Consider the following 24,839-nt stretch of genomic DNA (forward strand, 5'->3'; position numbering starts at 1 on the left):
TTCATGGTTTTGAGTAAAAGAATCTCTAATAATAACTTCATTCTCTGGGGAGGGGTGGGGGGAGTCAGAGTTGTGTGGAATTTTCAGAAAGAATTTTATATCAAATTCTAAAACTGAGAAAATAATATAAACACATTCAACTAAGCCCATAAGCTCCCCTGTACAGACAGGCAGCTTTGAATGAGTTTTGATGGGAGGTGGCTTTTCGGAAATTACTAAATGAAGATCAGTCATTGCAACTTCCTATTTCTCAGGCAAGACCTTCTTTTTGCTACGATGTTTTTCACTCTAAAATAGTGGGGGAATAAAAATGCAGGATCCCTGGTCAGTCCTGGTCCACCACCTTCCTGAGAATCATCTCGAGAGGTTAAGATTCTCTCCGGCAGTAACTGAAGAAGAGTTACAGTGGGCAATGGCGGAGTGCTCATAATCAATCTTTATTTGTCCTTTTCTTCAAGGAACACCTTAATACTTAGCAAGGGAGACTTTTTAGCGAGGCTGAGGAAATTTCTGCGCGTATGTGACAATGACAGAGACAAAGAGACAGATTCATCAAAAGCAGAGTTAATAGCTAAATAACAGACATAAAAAAATTGGTATCTACACATGGGATTCCATTGCTTGTCACAATTTAGTTCTGATATTTAATTATCTGTCGTCCAGAACAGGGGAGCAGTTGCTTCAGCTTGTGGCCTTTATTCATTTCCCCCGACGGGGTTGGAGGTCAACTGCATACACAAGAGTGGTTTTCAAATGCAGGTTTGTTAGGGGGAAAACAGAGGTAAGAACAGAGGAAGCTGAGAAATAACTATTCCATTTGTTTGCATATTTATGACTTTTTCTATTGACAGGGTTGGAAGGAAGCAACTTGGATTTTTCTGTTCCTTTGTATTGTAAGACAGAGATCTAAAAGTTCATAAAACATATGTGTTTCATTATGGAATGCTTACCATGTGAACCCTATCAAGCCACCACGCAGAGTAGGAAGTGGAACACTGAAAAAGTCTCCTCAAATCTCTCCCCCCGAGAACACCATCCTGATTTTTGTGACAATTCTTTCCTTGCGTTTCTTTATAGTTCTGCCAATTTCTTAAACCCCAAAGAGTTTAATTTTGCTTGATTTTGAACTTTACAAATAATCTTACGGTGAATACATTTGTGTCTTGTTCTCACTCAATCTAAAGTTTATTAGATTTATCCATGTAGTTATACATAGATGTAGGTCATGTATTTTCATTGTTATATATGTATTCCGCCATATGACGATACCAAAACTGTATTCACCTATTCAATTGGTGATGGGCATTTAACAGTTTTCAGTTTGGGGTTAGACTAAGGCTGAACATTCTTAAATGTGTCCTGGTGCACACATATAGGAACTTCTTTTGGACAGATGTTCAAGAATGTTCAGCCTAGGAGCAGAATTGGTAAGTCATGGACTATTTGCTTGTGTGTGTGTGTGTGTGTGTGTGTGTGTGTGTGTGTGTGTGTGTGCGCACGCATGCATGTGTGTTAGGAACACATGAGATCTACCGTTTTAAATTTTTATGTGCGTAATACAATATTGTTAACTACGGGCACAATGTTGTACAGCCGATCTTCATCTTGTATAAATGAAACTTCATACCCATTAAACAGGAACTCCTCATTTCTCCCTCCCCCCAACCCCTGGCAACCACCAGTCTAGTCTCTGTTTCTATGAGTTAGACTATTTTGCAACGTTATTAACAACAGCCAAATAGGGAAACAAAATGTCCATCAATGGATGAATGCATAAAGAAAATGCAATATACACCTATGATAGAATATTATTCAACTTTTTTTCAGTTTTTCTATAATCTATTTTATTATCATCCGAAGATTACATATGCAGTTAAGAAAATGAACCAAATCATGCAGTTGGCCGTTCTCTCGGTTCTGACTCCCCACAGCTGTGATATTAGGAGAACCAAAATGTGGAGGTCAATACTTTAATGTCAGCAATCTGCACCCTCCCTCCCCATCTGTACACACCTATTTCATTCATCATCTTGACAGTTTGCACAAGAAAACTGTCCTAAGAATATTATTCAACTTTAAAAAATAAGGAAATCCTGTCACATGTGACAATGTGGATAAAACTGGAGGACATTATGCTTAGTGAAATGAGCCAGTCACAGAAGGGCAAACACTACATGATTCCACTTACATGAGGAGAGATTGCTTCTTTAACTTTGCTCATTACTGTCAAACTATGTCCCAAAGTGCTTATACCAATTATTATCTCACCAGCTGTGTATGAGAGTTCCAACGTATGAATGCCTGGGAAATTGGTAAATAGCTTTTTCTTGTTCAAATTGAAAGGTATATAGCAGACCATGAAGTGGAGAAATACAGAGAATGCTTGTGCTCTGGTGTGTTGGAAACCTATGGACTTTAAAACCACACATGATTAAATCCCCCACTTACTGTGTGACCCTACCTAATTTGCTTAACCTTTCAATTTTCCTTTATGTAAGATTGGAGTAATGTCCATCTCAGGGCTGTTTGAAGGACTAGAGAAATATATTTACAGTGCCTAACATGGTACCAACATAAATTAGGGATGAAATGATTGATAGCTATCAGTATCATTCTCTGTCTCACTTATTTCCAAAACCAGAGTTGAAGAATCAAAGATCCAGTTTCTCTGAGGGAGTTACAAGGGCAGAGAGGTACACTTTGCAGATTGTTTGCTGGTATTATATAACATGCTTGTTTTGTGGTACTTGAGCAGAGAAATGTATCTTGAATAAATAAGAACAGAAAAACATAAAACCTCTTTTAGGACCTTTAGAACTCCCAACTCAAATATCAAATCAAGTGCGGCAAAAGGCACCTCTTATGATACACTTAAAAGGAAAGACCAGAAAGTAACTAAAAACAACTGTGTTCAAGCCAAGCTAAAATGGAAAAAGTAAATATTCCACCAGATTTTAATGTCACCATTTTCATGCACTCACCGGGATCTGCTCATTCAGAAGCAGGCGTGCTGCTATGGACACCATTCTACGTATTCCCTTAGAGTCATTCATTCACCTGAGGTCTACTGCAAGAGTTGACAACTGACTCTATGATTTAAAAGTCATTTTAAAAGTCACTAACCTCCTTTCATTCTGAGTTATTGTGCCGTTTTCCAGCTTTTTAACTGTGGTCGCCAGCACTTTATTTGCGTCATTGGCGAAGTCTAAGTCTCGGACCTCAGACAGCGGGACAGACACAATGGCAAAAGCTTCTTTATCTTCTTTTGTTTGGCAAGTTCCGATCTGCAATGCATTTTTCCACTAAGATTAGTTGTTTTACTAAATAACTATGCAATATTCTTCAACTACTAACACATCTTAGTACTGTTTAAGAGATATAAAACAGGAGTAGAGAATCCAAACACAGTAATTCCTACATGCATCGTCCACTATGAAAGGCTGTAGGGACACAGATTTTCCGTGCCCATTTCCTGCCTTGTTCTCAAAGCCCGACTAGAAATGTATCCCTTTCACACATGCTCTTTGTTTCAGTTTTCAACAGAGGAGAGGAAATGCCCTCCTAGAATCTTCTTCCCTTTCTATTTGCTGCTCCCACTCTTTTGGTATCTCTGCTGCATCTTCCTGAATCACAGCCCAGCTGCAGTCAAGCCTCTAAGTTCAGCTACCTAAAGCAACTGGTAGGCACGAGTGCTTGATGAAATTAATTGCAATAATCTCTAATACTGGTGAAGCTCAACTGTAAGAACATGTCAGTCACCCCCTAATCCTATTCACACAACATTTGGCTGAAAAGTAAACCATTCTCAGCGACATTTACCTTCAACATAACAGGCCTCTCTTCATCTGTGTCTATGGGGATGCTAGTACTGGTTACCCACGTGTTTGTACATAAATGTCTTAACCGAACGTATGAATTCCTAAAAGCAAAAGAGTATTAAAAACACAGATTATAAAAAAATTAGCACACTTACATATCAACGTATTTACCAGTTTCATACATGATATGAATATAAATATATTTTTAGACTAGTAACTGACTCAAGCGTAGATCAGTCTGGTTTAAGGGGAATGTCTGAACTACAGGCTATTTCAAAGCATGCAGCATTATTACATCAACCAGTGGTTCTCAAAATCTGGTCCCTGGACCAGCAACCTCAGCATCACCTGAGAACTAGTTAGAAATGCAAATTCCGAGGCTTCACCCAAGTCCACTGAATCAGAAACTCTGAGGGTGAGATCCAACAGGATTTTACCAGCCTTTCCAGGCAGTTGTGATGCATACTAAGGTAAGAAGCACTGACTGTGGAACCAACTGTGTTAAAACTGCCGTCTGATTGTAGTCCCTTTTGTGGTTTAATCATCTGCACGTAAAAGTACACAGCGCAGTCGATCCTCGTTAGTCGCAGATTCCATACCTGTGAATTTGCCTACTCACAAAAATTTATCCGTGACCCCAAAATCAATACTTGGGCCACTTTGGAAGTCATTCTCAGACATGCACAGAGTGGCAAAAAATTTGATTCCCTGCCACTCACATTCCCAGTGAGGCTGAACAAGGTGATGCTCTTCCTTCTTGTTTCTTGTTCTTCCTTCTTGTTTCTTGTTTTCTCATACTGTCAACAAGTGTCTTTTTGTGGTCTGTTTGGTGCCATGTTTTTCACCGTCTATTGTTAGTGAATTCATTGTTTAAAACAGTCCTAAGCATAGTGCGGAAGTGCTGTCTTGTGTTCCTATAGAGCAAGGTTGTGATACGCATGACGGAGAAAATAACTCAGAGATGCTTCATTCAGGCATGAGTTATAGTGGTGACGGCCATGAATTCAATGCTAATGAAACAATATATATTAAATAAGGTGTCTTTAAACAAAAACACATATAAGACAAGGTTGAGTATTGACTGATTGACAAAAATATTGTGCCCAGAGGCTTGCAGGAACCTAACTCTGCATTTCCCTTAGAAGCAATGGGTCAGTATTTGCTAATTCATGTTCCAGAAATAATAAGAATCAACTATATGTGAACTGAGAGACAGTGCATACGAAAGGACAGCTAGAGCTTCATCCAGCTCAAATATTATCATTTTTAGTGAATCTATTATCATTATTTCTTTAACAAAATGGATAAAGTATCTATTAAAAGAAAACCACTGAGGTAAGTTCTCTGCCTTCAAGTTGCTGAAAGTTCAGTAGGAAAGATAAGATAAATAAATCATATAACATGAGGCAGAAAGCATTAAGGCCAATAAGAGAAAATCAAATAAAACGCCAAGGACTTCAGGGAAAGAGATTCATTCTCAAACATCCTGATTCTTCTCATTCATAAAAGTAGATAAAATAGAGATTGAGTTAATGCACTGAATAAAATGTCTTACAAGCAATTTTTGTTAGCAGTAGCTAGAGAATGGGTAACTGACCATTCTGGTGAATGCAGTGGTAGTCCCACACCTGGTCCCTCTCGTGGTATTTCTAAAAGAGCCCCCCTCAAAGATCCACCTTGTCGACTATCAGGTAAAACAAAAGAACATATTCTAGAGGAAATAATACCCACAGGACTAAAAAAAAATGCCGCCAGAAAGTATAGAGTCTGCTCTTCCAGGGGAAACCGCTTCGAAACACGGTATGTTTGTAATAGATGTTCTGTTGTCCTGCACAGAGGTCCCTGCTATACCGCCTATCACACTTGGAACGAAATATTAGAATGCTTTAGCAAGACGTGAACAAAGTTTCAAATAAATTAAGTGCAAAAAAAGAAATAGAGATTGTTTCAAAAATCTAAAACAGCAAAGGTCCAATCCTTGTCCAAATAATCAGCAAAGGTCCAATCCTGAAATATCTCTGTATTACCACTTCTGCATGGAATTATACAGGAGATGTCATTTGGACTCAGGTATCTTCCCCACTGTATTGATATTTTAAGCATCTGGAAAGTGGGGCCATAGCTTATTCAGCTCTGTGTCGTTCCCCCTATTCTTACTCCTGGACCTTCTATAGCTGCTTATGGAGTCAACCTAGATGGCTGGGTTCCAAACTAAAGAGGCTACACTTGAGCATAATAACCTGCAATTTCCAAGAATTTTGGAAATGAATTAACTCTTTAGGACCCACACCACATAAATCCATTGTTAAAATCTTGATATAATCTGAATGTCTAAACTATGAAGGCATAGTAGCATAGTGGTTAAGAGTACAGATTTTGAGTTCACACAGTCCAGGATCAAATTCCACTTCCTGAGCTTGACAAGGATCAATCAACCTAATCACACTAAGCCAGTGGTTCCCCATCTTGGCTACACATTAGAATCACCTGGAAAGCTTTTACAACCCTATTGCCCAAGTTGCACCGCACACCATTTAAATCAGAATGTCTGGGAGTAAGAGGAGGCATCAGTACTTTTTAAAGATCCCCGGATATTCCAGTGTGCACCAAAGACTGGGAACCACTGCTCCAAGCCCTTGATACTTAAAAGTCTAGTCCACAAACCAGGAGCATCAGCATTACCTGAGGGTCTGTTAGAGATGCAGACTTCAGACCCCACCCTAGACCAAGCAGATCACAATCTGAGCTGTCATCCGATCCCCAGGTGGTTCAGTACACATTAAAGTGTGAGAAGCATTGATTATAGAGTGTAAAGTTTGAGAAGTATTTGACCCCGCATTGGAATCACCTGGGTACTGATTTTTAAAAAAGCCTGCATCTTGCCCCCAAGACTCTGATTTCACTGGTCTTGGTGTGGCCAGAGTATGGAGAGGGCGCAATGCTGCCCAGGTGAGTCCAGTTTAGAGCCAACTTGAAAAGCACTGCTCTAAGTCCGTAGTTCCTGATCTGTAAGAGTTGCTGCCAGCATTAAATAAGACATTTATAAAGAAGCTGACATAGTGCTTAGCACACAGCAAGCGCTCCAGAGTTATAATAGTAGTCATTATTAAGTGTTAATTAGTGTTAGCTTTAAAACAATTAGTGACAAATGAATCTATGTTAATACAAAATTCTGTTCTATACTGAGAAGGGCTTCAGCAGTTCTGAAACAGTAATAGATGAACCCTTCCATATAAAGTGAGGCTCAGGGGCTTGTCTTGGGTCTAGTCACATTAGAGTAAGATCTTTCTATCATTTCCCTAAGCAAACTTTCTTGGTTAGAATTCAAGAAGGACTCTATTCTTGCTGAGTTAAAATCTAAAATGAATAGTCAGAGTAAGGATTTATTAAGATGCAATACTCAGAAGAGAAGGTCAAAGACCTGCATCAGCCCAAACCTTCAGAGGGGATTTCTTTACAGGCTTCTATTGGTACAACAGAGTGAGAGATGGCTCATATAAGGCCAAGATTCAGCTACATTTCTCCCATCCAAGTATAAACCAGGTCCTACTGTGCTTAGCTTCTAAGATCAGACAAGATTGGGCACATTCAGGGTGGTATGGCCGTGGACTCAGCTACATTTCTCATGAATGAGAACAGCCATGAAACAGCCCAGGAAGTCCAAGGAGCAGTGTTTCTTGGCAGTGTTAGTACAGCAACTTTTTACCTCCCCTGAAAGTAACCTACACAATAATGTCTGCATTTTGAGCAGGCACCTTCAGCCTAACCACTGCCATCTGCCCAAGGCCGAGACAATCATGCTGGATCAAGGACAATTTAGAACCATTCCACTAGACCTGAATATATGGGCAAAACTCCTCTATGCATCTAGAGATCGTATCAGAGTGCTATTGTTGGAAAGTAGACAGCTCTAGGCAAAACAAAAAAAATCTTAATTAAAATAATCAAATCCAAGTGAAAGAATGTAAAATACTCTCTTACATTAAGTTCTGACTACCTCATTAACAATATCCTTTCCCCTCCCTCACTGAGGGCCAACTGGTCTCTTAGCTGGTCCTTCAGCACACCTAGTAAATCTCAAGATTCTTCCACTTTGTGTTCCTGCTGCTTGAAACACTTCTCCCATATGGAGAGGATTTGACCCTTCAAATCATTCAGATCTTTTCTCAAATGTCCTAAATCAAGAGGTCTCATAATAGAACTCCCCATACTCTTAAATTTTTCTTCAAAGCGTTCTTATTACCTCACCTTATATTTTATGTTTATTTGTTTATTGCCTCCCACTCCCATTTGAATTTAAGTTCATAACCAGTTTGCTCATGGTTTTCTTCCCAATGCCAAGGGCAATGCCTGGAATGGAATTGATGTTCAATAAAGGTTTGTTGACGGAAGGACTTCCCTGGTGGTCCAGTGCTTAAGAATCTGCCTTCCAATGCAGGGGACGCGGGTTTGATCCCTGGTCGGGGAACTAAGATCCCACATGCGGTGAGGCAACTAAGCCCACCTGCCGCAACTACTGAGCCCGCGCTCTGCAGCCCCTGCCACAACTAGAGAGAAGCCCGTGTGCCTCAACGAGGAGCCCATGCACCACAACAGAAGATCCCACATGCCACAACAAAGATCGAGTGCTGCAACTAAGAACCAACGCAGCCAAATAAATAAAATAAATAAATTTTTTAAAAAAGATTTGTTGACCGAATGACTAAATAAATGAACAAGTGGATGATGAGTGAATGAAATTTGAAATTTGACATATAAAAATAAATGCCATGACTATTAATGGAAATGCTTCTAGATCACTTTTTACTTTAGTAACCACAGGCCATATAAGTAATAAGAATAAATAATTTTTATGAATTTTTCAGAATTTCTTTTGTCCTGCACATTTGAATTTTTAAGAATAAAACAATGTTAATCTACTCACAAAAGAGGAATGATTTTTTTAACTCGTGTTCTTCACTTATGCTTGCTCTCTTGATATCACAAAAATTATACTAAGATTATGATTTTAATTCCTTACCTGCCAGTAAAATTATTCAGAGAAACACTATTGTTTAACCATATTTTTTTTTTACCTTGGGACCAGGCAGTCCGCTCTCTGAAGAGTTGTGGCATCCAGTTCAAAAAGGGATGCAATGTCATTTCCATGTGGGACTGAGACCAAAGTGTACATGATCTTCTCCCCTGCCTGGCGTTTCTTCTTTGAAGTTGGAAGATCTCCATCTCTCTGTGGAGGAAGTACAAGGTTTTTTACTTTTATATGTTTCTTACTAAACTCTCCAATTAATTGGAAGATAAGTTTTAAATTTGCATTTATTTCTTCATTGGATTACAGTGAGGTCCAGTTCACATCATCCAGAAAGAGCAGATCAGGCCTGAGAGCCTTTCAGGTAATTATTATTAACGGTGATAAGTCACACACTCCAGAGGGGTGATTTGACCTGGGCAAGTTATCAAGGCACTAACAGTCACAATAGTTCTGATCCCTTCCCTGGTATTAAACCTATTATCACAGTAGTAATTTTGACCACTCCACATTTAAAACAAACACAGAGAAGAAGCAGTGTGTTGAATCATCTAGAGTTCATAAATTAAAGAGTAAGCATGGAAGTGTTTCAGAGTTCCTGCCTAACTCCCCAGAATCACTGGGATATTAACTTGGAGGGAAGGGGAATCAACAGCAACATTCCCATTCAGTTCATCAGCTCATTCCATTAGATCCCAGAACATACTATAATGGCATATAAAGTGAAATTAAATGGAATAGAAGCCTTCAGGATGATGTGAAATGCAGTCAGTATTTCTAGTACACTCCTACCATTTTAAGCAGAAAACAACACAAGACTGATGATTATGTATTTTCACTCGAACTTCCCCAAGTTCCAGTGTCCCATGGAAGAATCTGATGTATAAGAAAACCAAAACATGATACAGCAAATGTAATATAAGCTTGGTAATAAAGTACATAAATATAATTACTTACATATAATTATTAAATCAAATTAAATTTTAAAATGAGAGGGAAAAATTGTCATTGTACCATCACAGGAAGTTGAAAGAAAATAGGTGGGAAGGGATGCTCAAAGGCAAATGAAAGCCATCCATATCCAAAGACAAGCATTTCTTTAAAGGCTGCCATGACAATGAAATACTACACTGATCATTCCAAAACATTCACTTGAAGCTCCATCCCAAGACTGTGAAAATCATTTTCCTTGGATCAGTAAACCCTTGCAGTTTCATGCTGGTGTCTTCTGTAAATGGTGCACAAATTGGTAGCACCAGTTAACTGTGAATGGGCAGAGGAACTGCCAGTGTTCTTAAGAAGGAACAGGATTGCTATCTGCTAAATCTCACATAGGCTAGCAGTATCTGGTAGCTCTTGTCATCTTTGATTTATATGTTTTCTGCAGAGATCTAAGTTCAGACCTATATGAAGACAGGGGTCTGGAAAACTCTCCCCAGGTGGTTTAACCCCCATAACAGTTGTTTCTTACCAGCAAATATGAACTATGTTCATTCATCAGAAAAAGGTATACTTAACTTACTATACACTAGAAGTGAGTATAGGGAAATAGGAAAGAAGGAAATGAAAAAGCAGTAAGCAAACTCCACTTCTGAATTTATACAAAAGTTCTCACAATACCAAAACAATTCCCTTGACTGTTCTCACTAATCTTACCACAAAAATTTAAGAGAGAGGAAGATGAGCATTATTTCCTCTAAACAAAGACATGAGTGCAGTTACCTACAGGAGATGAAGGATGAGGGAAGGAGAGAAGGGAAGAGGATGGAGAGGGGGGAGGACCAGAGTAGAAAAAGGGGGAGGGAAGAAGAGGGAGAGAGGAAGGAGGGAGAGGAGGTGGAAAGGAGGGAATAAAAAGGGAAAAAGGAGGGGGGAAGAGGAAGGCAAGGGGAGCAGTGGGTGCTATAGTGAATGCTCAACCCCAAATTCAACTAGCCACGCCTCAGTCCAAATTAACCAAAGCCAGCAGCCTGGTCTGCAGCCCTTAAGCACTGAATGAGACACTTCTCGAAGGGCAGGCATGAACTCATGGTTAAGAACCTCCTTCCCTGGTGGCGCAGCAGTTAAGAATCTGCCTGCCAATGCAGGGGACAAGGGTTCAAGCCCTGGTCCAGGAAGATCCCACATGCCGCGGAGCAACTAATCCTGTGTGCCACAACTACTGAGCCTGTGCTCTAGAGCCCGTGAGCCGCAATTACTGAGCCCGCGTGCCACAACTACCGAAGCCCACACGCCTAGAGCCCGTGCTCCACAACATGAGAAGCCACCGCAATGAGAAGCCCGCCCACCGCAACGAAGAGTAGTGCCCGGTCTCCACAACTGGAGAAAGCCCACGCGCAGCAACGAAGACCCAATGCAGCCAAAAATAAATAAATAAAATAAATAAATTTATTTTTAAAAAAAAGAACCTTCTTTAGGTCTTCTGAAAAAATTCTCATGGGTCAGGAGACCCATTTCACAGTGATCTGCGTTGAGGGCATGGAAATCTGTGAACTAAAGACAACAGTCTTTGAAGGGCAAAAACACCATCACATCCTGAGAGAGGAAAACCTAAATGTCTTTAAATAACCCAATGAGATTAGTCTGGCCAGACAAATAAGTCGGGAAAGAAGGCTGCCTGGGTAACATAACAGCTTAGGCTCATGGAATCTCAAGCTCGGGAAGGATCTTTATAGATCATCTCTGTGAGCTAAAAAGACTTCTTCCAAATAAATCTCTGGCAGCAGCTAGTCTAGTGAAATACTATAACTTGGAATTTATTCCTTTGGGTCTTGAAAACATTAGTCTTTAATTATTCCCTACTGAAATTTAGACAGCCTTTGTACAGTTTTGTTTATTTCCTATATTTCAACTCTCACAGTGGGTTGGGAGAAAGAGTCTAAAGAAAGAGAAATAGCTGGAATGAGAAAGTAGGAATGAGGGAAGGAGAAAGAAAGGGAAATGAGTGTGGACACTAGAAGAAAAATAGTAGTGTACAAGAAAAATATGACACCAAAGGCAATTTCCATGAAAGAAATAATTGATAAACTGGTTTTCATGAAAATGGGTTTCTTCTGCTCTGTGAAAGACACTCTCAAAAGAATGAGAAGATGAACCACAGACTTGGAGAAAACTGTTGCAAGAGACATATTTGATAAAGAACTGGTGTCCAAAATATACAAAGAACTCTTAAAATTCAATAATAATAAAACAAATAATCCAATTTTTAAATGGGCAAGAGACCTGAACAGACACCTCACCAAAGATGACATACAGGTGGTAAATATATACATGAAAAGATGCTCAACATCAAATGTCATTAGGGAATAGCAAATTCTCTAATGAGGTATCACTCAAAACAATGAGATACCACATACACCTATTGAATGGCCAAAATCCAAAACACTGACAACACCAAATGCTGACGAGGATGTGGAGCAACATGAACTCTCATTCATTGCTGGTGGGAATGCAAAATGGTCCAGCCACTGTGGAAGACAGTTCAGTGGTTTTACACAAAACAAAACACACTCCATACCATATGATTCAGCAATCATGCTCCTTGTTACTTACCCAGATGAACTGAAAAGCTATGTCCACACAAAAACTTGCACAGCAGCTTTATTCATAACTACCAAAACTTAGAAGCAACCAAGAAATCTTTCAGTAGGTGAGTAGGTAAATAAACTGTGGGACATCCAAACAATGGAATGCTATTCAGCACTAAAAATAAATGAGCCATCAAGTTATGAAAAGACACAAAGAAACCTTAAATGCATCTTGAAAGAAGCCAATGTGAAAAAGCTATATACTGTGTGATTCCAAATATGATATTTGGAAAAAGCAAAATTATGGACACAATAAAAATACACTGTGAATATACTGCCAGGGATTGGGGGAGGGAGGGATGAATAGGAAAAACACAGAGGATTTTAAAGGCAGTGTAACTATTCTGTATGATCCTATAATGGTGGATACATATCATTATACTTTTGTCAAACTGATAGAATGTACAACACTGAGAGAGAACCCTAATGTAAACTATGAACTTTGGGTGATAATGATGTGTCAAGGCAGGTTTACCAGCGTAACAAACGTACCCCTCTGGTGAGGGATGTTGACAGTAGGCTGTACTTGTGTGCTGGCAGGGGTATGTGGGAACCCTCTGTACCTTCCACTGGATTTTGCTATGGATCTAAAACTCTCTTTAAAAAGTGTCTATTAAAAAAAAAACAGCCTGAGAGAAAATATTTGTAAATTATATATCTGATAAGGGACTTGTATCCAGAATATATAAAGAACACTTACAACTGAATAGTTGTAAAGACAAATAACCCAATTAAAAATTGAGGAGGGACTTCACTGGTGGCGCAGTGCTTAAGAATCTGCCTGCCAATGCAGGGGACATGGGTTCGATCCCTGGTCCGGGAAGATCCCACATGCCGCGGAGCAACTAATCCTGTGTGCCACAACTACTGAGCCTGCGCTCTAGAGCCCAAGAACCACAACTACAGAGCCCGCGTGCCACAACTACTGAAGCCCGTGCACCTACAGCCCGTGCTCTGCAACAAGAGAAGCCACCACAATGAGAAGCCTGTGCACCACAATGAAGAGTAGCCCCCACTCGCTGCAACTAGAGAAAGCCCACGCACAGCAACAAAGACCCAACGTGGCCATAAATTAATTAATTAATTAATTAATTAATTAATAAAAATTGAGGAAAGGATGTGACAACATTTCTCCATAGAAGACATACAAATGGCCAAGAAGTGCAGGCAAAGGTGCTCAATATCATTACTAATTAGGAAAATGTACTAGGATGGTTATAGTCAAAGACACAGACAATAACAAGCGTTAAGATGTGGAGAAATTGTAGCACTCATATATTGTTAGAGGAACACAAAATGGTATAGCCACTTAGGAAGAGTTTGGCAGTTCCTCAAAATGTTAAACATATAACAAGCAATTCTAATTCTAGGTATCTACCCAGGAGAAACGAAAGTATATGACCCCACAGAAACGTGCACTGAATGTTCATAGCAGCTTTACTTATAAAAGCCAGAAAGTAGAAATAACCATCATCCAAATGATGGATAAACAAAATGTGGTACATGTACCAAATGGAATATTATTTGGCCATGAAAAGGAATGTAGTACAGATACATGGTACAACCTGCATGCACCTTGAAAACATTATGCTAAGTGAAAGAAGCCATGAAAGAAAGGCCATATATTGCATGATTCCACCTATGAAATGTCCAGAAAAGGCAAATTCATAGAGACAGTAGATCCAGGTTGCCAGGGGCTGCTAATGGATACAGGCTTTCTTTTGGGGGTGGAAAAAATGTTCTAAAATTAGATAGTGGTTATGGTTTTACAACTCTGTGAATATACTAAAAACCACTGATTTGTAATTCTAAACATGAGAATTCTTATGGTATGTGAATTATATCTCAATAAAGCTGCTGAAGGAAGGGAGGAAAGAAAAGAGAGGGGGGAGGGAGCAAAGATGGGAGAGACAGGGAGATAGAGGGGGAGGGAGGGAAGGAACAAATGAATGAACAAACTAACTAAAACAATGAAAAAAAAGTGTGTTGTTGCATTGATCTCTGCCATGCAGCTCAACATGAAAATCCAGGTGTTATACTAAGATACGGATAGCAAAGGAGCAGTTCTCCATGGAGGCTCTGAAATGTAATGGTGACACAGGAATCACACTTCTGCCTGACCCCAAATAACTGAGTCAAGAAGGTCTTAAGAAGATCTACACAATCTTCTTACGTAGGGCCCAGTAGAATACCATGTGCAACTATGAACTCCTTCCCAATGGTAAAAATGGTGGTGACATCTGAAATTGAAGATAATAGTCACTATGATGAGGAAGAAGGCAGAGAAAGAGGAAGGGGGAGATTTAAGAAGAGGAAGTGCTAATTCTAAAAGAAAGAAAAGGAAGTTTGTTTTTTATTACATCTTAACATGAAAACTTGGGGAGAAATAGACAAGGAGAGTTACAGTCACAAATAAATATTATGAAAGAGCTCTTTTCTGGATTTGGCAATGCTATTGCAGCCAAAAGAAAGAACCACCAACATAATGAGTGTTATTAATACATGTGAGGGAAGATTGCCTCAGAATGTAAGAATGCAAAAATAATGGACGAGATCAGTCAGTTGTAGAAAAAAACTAAAAGGATTTTTGGGAATATGTAGGCACAGGGATTTGAGCACAAGTGGTTTAAATGGAGTATTAGAAAGGTACAATTAAAATATGATTTTAGCTAAGGAAAATAAAATCTAATCAATTACATTGAACCATACTTGAAGAAAGGCTTTATTAACAGGAGATAAGCATGTAACCTAAACAAACGGAGAGTCAATGAACAAGAATTTGACAGTTTCTCTCACCGCAAGCTAGGGTAGATGAAACAAATTAGTATTCCAGTTTTCCTGGAGGAATTCCATATCCCTGAAAGGCATGTGTGTCATCTAATTTCCTGAGCTCTCCACACCAATCTTCTAATCATAAGTTAGCTTTTGATATAGATTTTCCTTCAGGGAAAATGCACTAACTGACCCAAGGATTTAGATCTACTTAGCAACTGACAGTTGGCACTGTGGTTTATACATCAGTCATTTGTGAATTCATTTAGTGGAATCAATCCTCCTGTATGTACTGTCCTTTTCCCCCTTTTGAAAAGCTAATAAAATGAATTTTAGACTTACAAAAGGCGAGCAGATTCAGGTTCCAAGAGATTGCTCTCCTACCCCATCTCCCTTGGTAATATCTCCCTGTGGGATCCCGATAAGAATAGTCAAAGACCTCTCTATTTTGATACTCTTACAGTGAACAATAAAAATCTTTTCCATAGAGGAACCTCACTTATTAGCTAAGTGAGTTAGTCACTTAGTTAGTTAGTCACTTTAGTTAGTTAGTCACTTACTAACTAAAAGAGGTCACTCTAAATTACTCATACTATTTAAGACCTGTGGTTTAATTTTAATTACCTAGGATAAGTGAAATGTACCCCCAAATAATTTGCTTAGGTCTTTGAGGAAAAAAGCTTTAAAGAATAGATAAGTTCCATTTATAAATAGCATAACAATTGTTTATGTGTGAATAAGATCTTCTAACACATTTAGAAGTTTTTTAAAACAGGGCTGTAGTCTTAAGCATTCTGCTATTAATCTCTTGTACTCCGTTAATTTGCTTAACAAGCTGTCATAAGCAGTTTGACAGTAAACTTCAAGCCAGCCCCTTGGAATTTTTTAAATAATGAAATATGAATAATGAGTTATAAGTATACAGTTTTTAAATAAATGGATCAAGCTTCAATATCAAGAAAATTAATATTCTATTTCTACAATATGAAGGCAGTTCTGTTCAAAATTGTGCGCTTGTGGCTTTTGTTTATGAACCCACATCTCTTTTTAAGTAAGAAAAAAGACCCCAAAACACTAGTTCTCTGCAGAGAATTACAGAAGCACACTGCCCTCCCTCTTTGCATCATGAAAAGACATTAAGGTACAACAGAGCTTAAACAGGTGTTAAATTTAACAGCATCTCAGTCTCCAAAACACTCTCAATTTAGGGAATGCAGGGCTGCAGAATGTTAACCTAGTCTGCTGGGCTTTTAGAAAAACTAGCATTTTCACTTGGAAGGAAAGGCACACAGCCTCGCAGATTCTACAAACTGAAAATCCCGTATGAGAAGCCAGAGGATGCTAATGGCTCGCCAGCTTCTCTAGCTCCTGGGGGCCCTGCCCGCGGCGCACGGCAGGGAGCCTCCCGCTACACCTTCTCCGTTGCCTCATTTGTGAGTCATCGCATTTTCAGCAGAGACATCACGTAGCAATTCTGCTGTGAGGAGCCAGCCAGAGACATTCGGTAAGAAACAATGCATGCGTTTTCAGGGCTGATTCAGACCTGTGGCCACGGCAGCATAACGATGTGTAGGCATCTGTGTTTTTAGTCCAGACCCTCTGGGGCTCTCACTGCAGACTTTCTGGAACAGACACAACCCTGCCATTTAAAGCTGCAAACACTTCTTCTCTTGCCACGGTTCCTTGACAATCGGGCGCTCTCACACTAATTCCCAATATGACCCTTTTTTCTTGCTTTTCCTTATCATCTTACCACTGATGAATACATAGTAAAACTCAAAGAAATCTGCGGGTCTTCTTTCAGAATCTGGTACCCTCCCCCAAAAGAAAAATCCTACAGAATAGGATTTTCAAGTCTATTTCAGCAAAGTTTCATGCTTCCTAGAACATTTCTGTTTAATGTATGTTTTTGCACAAAGACGGATGGTTCTCAAAGGGAGAGAGTTTGGCTCCCCAGAGACGTTTGGCAATTTCCAGAAACACTTTTAGTTGCCACAAGTTGGGCGGGGGATGGGGGATGGAGAACAGGGAGACCACTCCTGGTGTCTAGTGAGTAGAGCCCAGAGATGCCGCTAAACATCCTACAATGCAGAGAACAGCCCGACCACAACCAAGAATGATCTGGCCCGAGTATCAAATATATCAGTATTGTTGAGGCTGAGGATCCCCAGCACAGACAAAAGACGTTCCCTGGAAAAATCAGATCACATTCCACATAAATAAGGTAATGTTAAAATGGGTGGTGTTATTCCAGAAAAATCTCCTTCAAAGAGCCATTTGAAAAGATGCCGGTTTTCACGGAGAGAAAACTAACGACTTTCAGGTTCCCAGCTGGGCTTGATACAGTTCCAATATTTACAGGGTCCCTGTGGATGCTGTACATTTGTAAGATTGGAAATAACAGGCTTCTTTGTAGAATAAATACAGCTATTTGGGTCTTAATGGGAGCTCTGACACACTCCGCCTCATTTCAGCGGCACCATCCATTAACCTCTGAAACTTCAAAAATGGAAGGCAACATTTGATAAAGGTTTCTAAATTACAGGAAAACTATTAACTGGATATTAAATAGACAACATAGGGAAAATGAGGAAAGAAAATAATTAGCATGGTGACAGGGAACTCAGTGTTCCTGGAACCCAGATCTGAGGTGAGATAGCATTGTTTTGGGAAACTGATTTCATTTTTCACAGGCTACACTCTAAATGCTCCTCTGTTTTCTTTTTTAGACAGAAACATCATTATTGCTAGGTGGTAAATGGCGTATAGAATGAGAAGCCACATTGTTAGCTGTACTATTCCCTATTCTCAGTTTTATTTACTTTCAAGCTAGGGGTTTCAGAGAGAATGAAATCAGATGTCTCCAGTTGGATATGTCTCTGAGAGGACAGAGGAGATCCAGTCATAAAATCCTACAACAGAAGCAAACCCACCTATGTTGTATGCAATTAAAGTATTGGTAGTAACACTGCTTAAACAGAAGAGCGCTCTTTCTCACCTTTAAAGGAGGATAAAGAAACTGTACTTCAGAATACAAAGGAAAAAAATTTAGCAAGTCTAATCAAAAGCTTGATTAACACAAAGAGTAAATTTCACCATGGATTTATTACTTATTTGTATGCTCTGTGCTGCTCCATAAACCTTCATTCACTATTTTCTCCCCCTCAGCTCTGCCCAGAATCATCAGGAGCATCTCCTAATGGTATGTAGCCAAAAGGAGATGAGCCAGAGATTTAATTCAATTGCACAGTTTGAAGCTTTGATATGATGCCCTTTAAATAGAAACAACTTACATTTTTAGCCTACTAACATCTTTTATTCAGAGAGTTTTCCATTTGTCGGCTGGCATTTTATCCCCATGGCATGCAGGGCAAACATCCTTATCCTATCAGACAGGTGAAGAAACTGAGTCTCAGGAAAGCTATCTGACTTGTCCAAGGCTACACAAGTTCACGGTGGTGCTACAGTAGAGCTCCGCTGTCTCTACAGCATGCTCAAGAAGTCACATAGAATATCACAGAAATAAACCTTGACAAAGAGAAAAGCAGTCCCCGACATCCGACAGCTGGCCTGGTGTATGAGCCAGGCCTTGGTGTTGCTAGGAGCTGGCCTGACACTCAAGCTGGGCCATGGTGTTCTCCTGGTGAATATGGACAATTTCACAAAACAGCAACACCACACAAGGTCACTTCATGACTGGAATGGATCAAGACAAAACAACACCACTCCGTAACCATATCTGAACACCGACAGACTGTGAACGTTGTTCAAACCACAAAAAAATGACAATCCTGCTCCTCTCCTCTAGCGAATATGAGCGACTGCTGCTTCTTTAGCAATTATAGATCTAGCCTGCCCTACCCACAGATAAAATGTATTAAGATACCTCCTCTTCCTGACAGCACTCCCATCCACAGCAAAGCCCCGCTTCTTTAAATCTTCCCCAAAATCAATCGCACAAGCCCAGTTCCTATAAGACGTTTTTTCTAACAGCTTCTTACTGAGAAGCAGCACAGTTCCCCATAGTGTGCGTGCAGTGAGTTATAAACACCACTTGTATGGGTATTTTCCTGGTGGTCTCTGGCTGGAAACCATTGAGACCATCGACAAGCTTTTAGGAAGAACCAAAGAAACTATGATTCACACTTTGCTTTTTAAACATGGCTACTGAGAGCATTTTCCTAAATCATAGGAAGGTAAGGACCCAACAATCCTGGTGCCGCTATTTGAAAACCAGGGGGAGAAAAGCCCACAGAGGAGGATAAAATTGAATCATAAATGAAAGATCCAATGGATCTAACAAACCTACTTCTATATTTAAAGACATTTTGACACAAATTAAAGTTTTCACTGGGTCAGTGACCTGATACTTCAGCTTATTTCTATTGTAAACATGATAATCATATGGAGAGAGGAGTCAACCAGGATTGACTCAGGTCCAGAAATTCTTATTTGACCCATCTCCCCCATATCCTCCTAAAACGTAAATCTGTGCGCCAATGTAAAACAGTAGTCATTTTAATGAAACATTCCAACTGTTTCTATCAAAGAGCAGAATGTGGGGTGATGCGGTAATAATACCTACCCATTCCAAAAGGGATGGCAAAATTCCTAACAAAACTGTATTACAGACTGTGTCTATTTTATATCAAAATATCTGGCTAAATTGCTTTTAAAGAAATCCAGCCCTGCTGAGAGTCACACATAGAAAAGGCAGTAGACACCATGGGGCAGCGGACAGTAGCTGTAGGAGTAATCAGAAATATTGATATAACAACAATAATAAAAACGATTGATAATAGGAAACACCAAAAAAAAAAGAAAATAGGAAACACCAAATGATAATAGGAAACACCAAAAAAAATAAATAAAATCCAGGCTTTATTTGGATCACATCAAAATATCCCGAATTTCTGAATTTTTTAATAAGTTTCAGGTGTACAGCATTAACAATTCGACATCTTATATACTACAAAGTGATCACCGCCACAAGTCTAGTTGCCATCTATCACCATACAGTTTCACCCATAACCCACCCCCATCCCCACTGGTAACTCCCTTCCCCTATGAATTTTTTATTGAATTAAATCATGTTGTCATTGTTAAGTCATATTCTTTCCAAATTATGATGAGATGAGCAGGATAAATAATAATAAGTATTTTTAATGAAAACTAGCTTTAAAATAAGATTGTGATTTTTTTTTTGAGTAGCACACTGTAGATTATTAGAAATTAGAATTATCTAGTTACTGAACACTTCAATTTCTCCCCATAAATAGAAACCAAATTATTTTGAATTGAAGAGGATTGTTCTGTTGTCCTATTTTAATATGATGCCACAATTCCATTCCTCCTTCCTAATTTCTATGAACTTCTGAAAACTAAACCTAGATCCACCATACCTCCCAAATCCAGTTGCCTTCAGCGATCTATCATAAGTGGCCTCCAAGTTGCTGGAAATCTCCCTAAACACCCATTTCTGGTCATGTTCTTATAATCTAAGCCAAATCATCATTTACTTTTTATCTTCGATCCACAGCCTCTACTTGGAGAATCTCTTTCAGAGCCCTAGTCTTCAAATTTTCTACTAACTTTTCAATTTGTTCATATAAAATATAAATAACATGCTTGTATTTGACGGCGAAAAAAACAGTTCTACTCACCACATTTTTTCCTTCATTTTGGGCATCTCGATAATCAGGGTTAAGCTAAAAAACAAAAAACAAAGCTACTTTTGAATTGCTATTAAAAGCACATTAACAAGACCAGTGATCTTTAATTCCAGTTCACTACTGTACACTTAACTAAGTTTAACATAAAAAGAGGCTAAGAAAGAAATGGTTAGTAAATACCTTCAAACCCTAGATGCAGGAGACAAGAGTTAAAATGCCAAATTTATGGCCTTTGTTTGTATCAAACATTGACATTTTTGAACAAGTGAGAGCTGACAGTCTCACCACCTCTTAAGAAGCATTCAAGAGAGTTCATTTTGCCCACCACAAAATCTGCTATTGACCAATAATGCAGACACCGATGTCTAAAAATAGACCAAAGGAAAGTTTTAACAATGATTCAAGATCATGCTCCATGTGCTATACACACAAGAAAAGAAAGTCAAGCAAAAGAGGATCTATATATCAGCTATGTCAGCTAATGCATGAGGACTATTTAAACTAACAAACGAGAACACATGTCTCAAACAGATGGAGAGATAGAGAACAGTACGGAGGTTCCTTAAAAAACTAAAAATAGAACTACCATACGACCCAGCAACCCCACTACTGGGCATATACCCTGAGAAAACCATAATTCAAAAAGGGTCATGTACCACAATGTTCACTGCAGCACTATTTACAATAGCTAGGACATGGAAGCAACCGAAGTGTCCATCGACAGCTGAATGGATAAAGAAGATGTGGCACATATATACAATGGAATATTACTCAGCCATAAAAAGAAACGAAATTGAGTTATTTGTAGTGAGGTGGATGGAGTTAGAGTCTGTCATACAGAGTGAAGTAAGTCAGAAAGAGAAAAACAAATATCGTATGCTAACATATATATATGGAATCTAAAAAATAAAAAAGGTTCTGAAGAACCTAGGGGCAGGACAGGAATAAAGATGCAGACACAGAGAATGGACTTGAGGACACGGGGAGGGGGAAGGGTAAGCTGAGATGAAGCGAGAGAGTGGCATGGACATATATACACTACCAAATGTAAAATAGATAGTGGGAAGCAGCCGCATAGCACAGGGAGATCAGCTCAGTGCTTTGTGACCACCTAGAGGGGTGGGATAGGGAGGGTGGGAGGGAGATGCAAGAGGGAAGAGATATGGGGATATATGTATACGTATAGCTGATTCACTTCGTTGTACAGGAGAAACTAACAATGTAAAGCAATTATACTCCAATAAAGATGTTAAAAAAAAAAAAAGAACACATGTCTCTGGGTTGGACTGTGGAGTTTAGGGGTCATCCCAATGAGAAAGCATGAGTTCTGGACGTGCTGCCTGTTCGCCCACACATTTCCAGCTGCTTAGCATCCGTAACTCCTGACTCCCACCTGACTACACAGTTTCAAAAAGATGTCCTCGCTGATCATTTGTAAAGCATCTGGTTTAGAAGGTGTTTTCTCAAAATAACAAGTTGTCCAATTGAATGTAATCCTATTAATGTGAATCAGTTGGTGTATACAATACGCAACCCCAGGGAATTAAAGTCACCATTTAAGATGTAAGGCTGGGAGTCTTTCTCAGAATGACACTTGGCTAGTAGCTCTGAGGAATGCCCCTCCCAACTTATCACTAAATATTAATGACGGTACTGAAAATGATCAAAAACAAAGGAAAACACTCTCAATATCATTGAACACTAAGGTTGAAAACCATCTAAACCCCAAATCATCAATGAATTGACAGTAATTCTAAAGCCGATAGTGCTGGGGTAGAGGCAATAATTCCCCAGTTGTCATCTCATGGCAAACCTCAACCTGACTTCAAGCTAGTGGCCAGGTGAACACAATTCAGAAGATACTTGCTGTGGTTCCACTATGTGCCCCCAACCCAGAGACCCCGAGTATTCACCAACCAAAGACCTATACTGAAGTGCTTCTCCATCACTGAGAAGCTGCTGTGAGATGGAGCAGAAAACTGTTTCCCCCATCCTCCCACCCACTGTCCACTACCTCTCTCTGTCTTCTCATGGCCAGAGAGATACAACAAAGCTCAGAAAGCAAATGGGCAGAAAGCGGAGGGAGCAGATGATGGCAGAGGGCTTTCTAAGAAGCGCTGTCTGAAGAAAGGGCAAGAAGAGAAAGAACTGTAGCTGCTGTGGGCTGGAATGACACTGTGTGATAAAGGAAAAATAGCAGAGGGGCCGGGGAGAGGAGCAGCCTCAAGAGAGCCCAGGGATGCAGAGTTGACACCTGCTGGAACTGGGAAGTACATCAGGACCCTGCAGACTGCCCTGCAGCTGAAGATTTAGCAAGAGGACTGAGAAAAAAAGAAGTGGAACAAAAAGACCGTCCACTCAACCGTTCTGCTTCTGCATGGAGCTCACTTGTCTGAGGACAATAAGGGAGGAAAGCAGGAAAAAACAACATGGGACTGGTTAAAAAGTATGTTAAAACGGGGAGGGGGGGGGGGGATTCTTTCTCGGAGTCTTTCTGAATATTATCTATGGTATGATACAAAATAAATTTTCAGGAAATGGTTTGGCATATTCAAGAAAGTGCAAGTAAACATTGCCTCCATATGAAGGCAGCAGAAGATGAACAGCAAAAATATAATATAAAAATAATCAGATAAATAATAAAATAATATAAGAAATAATCACAATATAAAAATAAGTTAAATTAAGGAGGATCTCAATAACAATGAGAACATAAATACAAAATTAAAGTCCATGTCGGCAGCAGGAACACGCATAGTTGACATTACTGGAAATGAGTGATGCAAAGGATAAAAATGGAACAGCTATCTTTCACCATAGAGGAAAGGTGTAAAGAAATGAAAATTAGGAAAAAGGAAATAGTCACGGAGGACCAGAGAATGGGGTATCAACTAATGCGCAACCAGGATACTAGAAGGAAGAGAAAATCAGTGGAATACAAGCAATAATCAAAGATTATGGAAAACAAAGCTCTCCTCAACTAAAGAAAGAACTCTGTATGCAGAGGTAACCATTTTCCAGGAAAATCAACTAAAACAGGCACATTCATTTGAGGATGATGGGAAAGCTGGGGGGAACAATGGTAGGGACATAAAATAGGGCCAGAAATTAATTAGGCTTAGACAAAAATGCATGTCATGTAACAGGAGAATGGATGAACAAAATATGGCATATTCAAACAATGGAGTACTACTCAGCGATAAAATGATGGGCTGCTGATGTACACAACAAGGGTGGATCTCAAAAATATATACCATGGAATACTATTCAGCCATAAAAAAGAAGGAAATCCTGCCATTTGCAACAACATGGATCGACCTTGAGGGCGTCATGTTAAGTGAAATAAGTCAGTCAGAGATAGGCAAATACTGTATGATCTCACTTATATGTGGAATCTAAAACAAACAAACAGAAAACGAACTTATAGAAACAGAGATCAGATTTGTGGTTACCAGAGGCAGGGGTGGGAGTGGGAGAGATCGGTGAAGGGGGTCAAAAGGCACGAACTTCCAATTATAAGAAAATAAGTCCTGGTAATGTGACGGCGCATGGTGACTACATTTAATAATACTGAATTGCATATTTGAAAGTTGCTAAGAGAGTAGATCTTGAAAGTTCTCATCACAAGAAAAAAAATTTATAACTATGTGTGGTGATATCAAGATTTACTGTGGTAATCATGTCTATATATATATATATATGTTATATATATATCTCAAGTCATTATGTTGTACACCTGAAACTAATACAATGTTATATGTCAATTACATCTCGATTTTAAAGTGAAAGAAGCCAGACATGGTATGACTCCATTTATATGAAATCTAAGAACAGACAAAGCTAAACTGTGGTTAAACAAATCGGAAAGTGACTGGGGGTATAAGGGAGAGGAGTGGCTGGAAGGCAGAACCAAGTCCAAGAGCCAATGGACAGCAGTCTTTCAGTTTTCAGAGCAGACAGACAA

At 39.4% G+C, this 24,839-nt stretch overlaps 1 protein-coding gene across 4 annotated transcripts in view; it reads right to left on the minus strand.

Annotated features, from left to right (window-relative positions):
• The window catches only part of ITPR2 (inositol 1,4,5-trisphosphate receptor type 2), a 524,073-nt gene that overhangs the window by 374,735 nt on the left and 124,499 nt on the right, over window positions 1-24,839 (minus strand). For all 4 annotated transcript variants that reach the window (XR_009505331.1, XM_059935504.1, XM_059935506.1 and 1 more), the window contains 4 exons: window positions 20,867-20,911; window positions 8,894-9,045; window positions 3,820-3,919; window positions 3,124-3,284 (listed from right to left, as the gene is read on the minus strand). Coding sequence is in view for 3 of the 4 variants with exons in the window: in XM_059935504.1 (XP_059791487.1) it covers window positions 3,124-3,284; window positions 3,820-3,919; window positions 8,894-9,045; window positions 20,867-20,911 (458 nt within the window). In the remaining variant the exon portion in view is untranslated. The remainder of the gene's footprint in view (window positions 1-3,123; window positions 3,285-3,819; window positions 3,920-8,893; window positions 9,046-20,866; window positions 20,912-24,839) is intronic.

This window comes from Balaenoptera ricei, chromosome 10 (assembly GCF_028023285.1).
Source record: "Balaenoptera ricei isolate mBalRic1 chromosome 10, mBalRic1.hap2, whole genome shotgun sequence".
In the NCBI taxonomy this organism is placed as follows: Eukaryota; Metazoa; Chordata; class Mammalia; order Artiodactyla; family Balaenopteridae; genus Balaenoptera; species Balaenoptera ricei.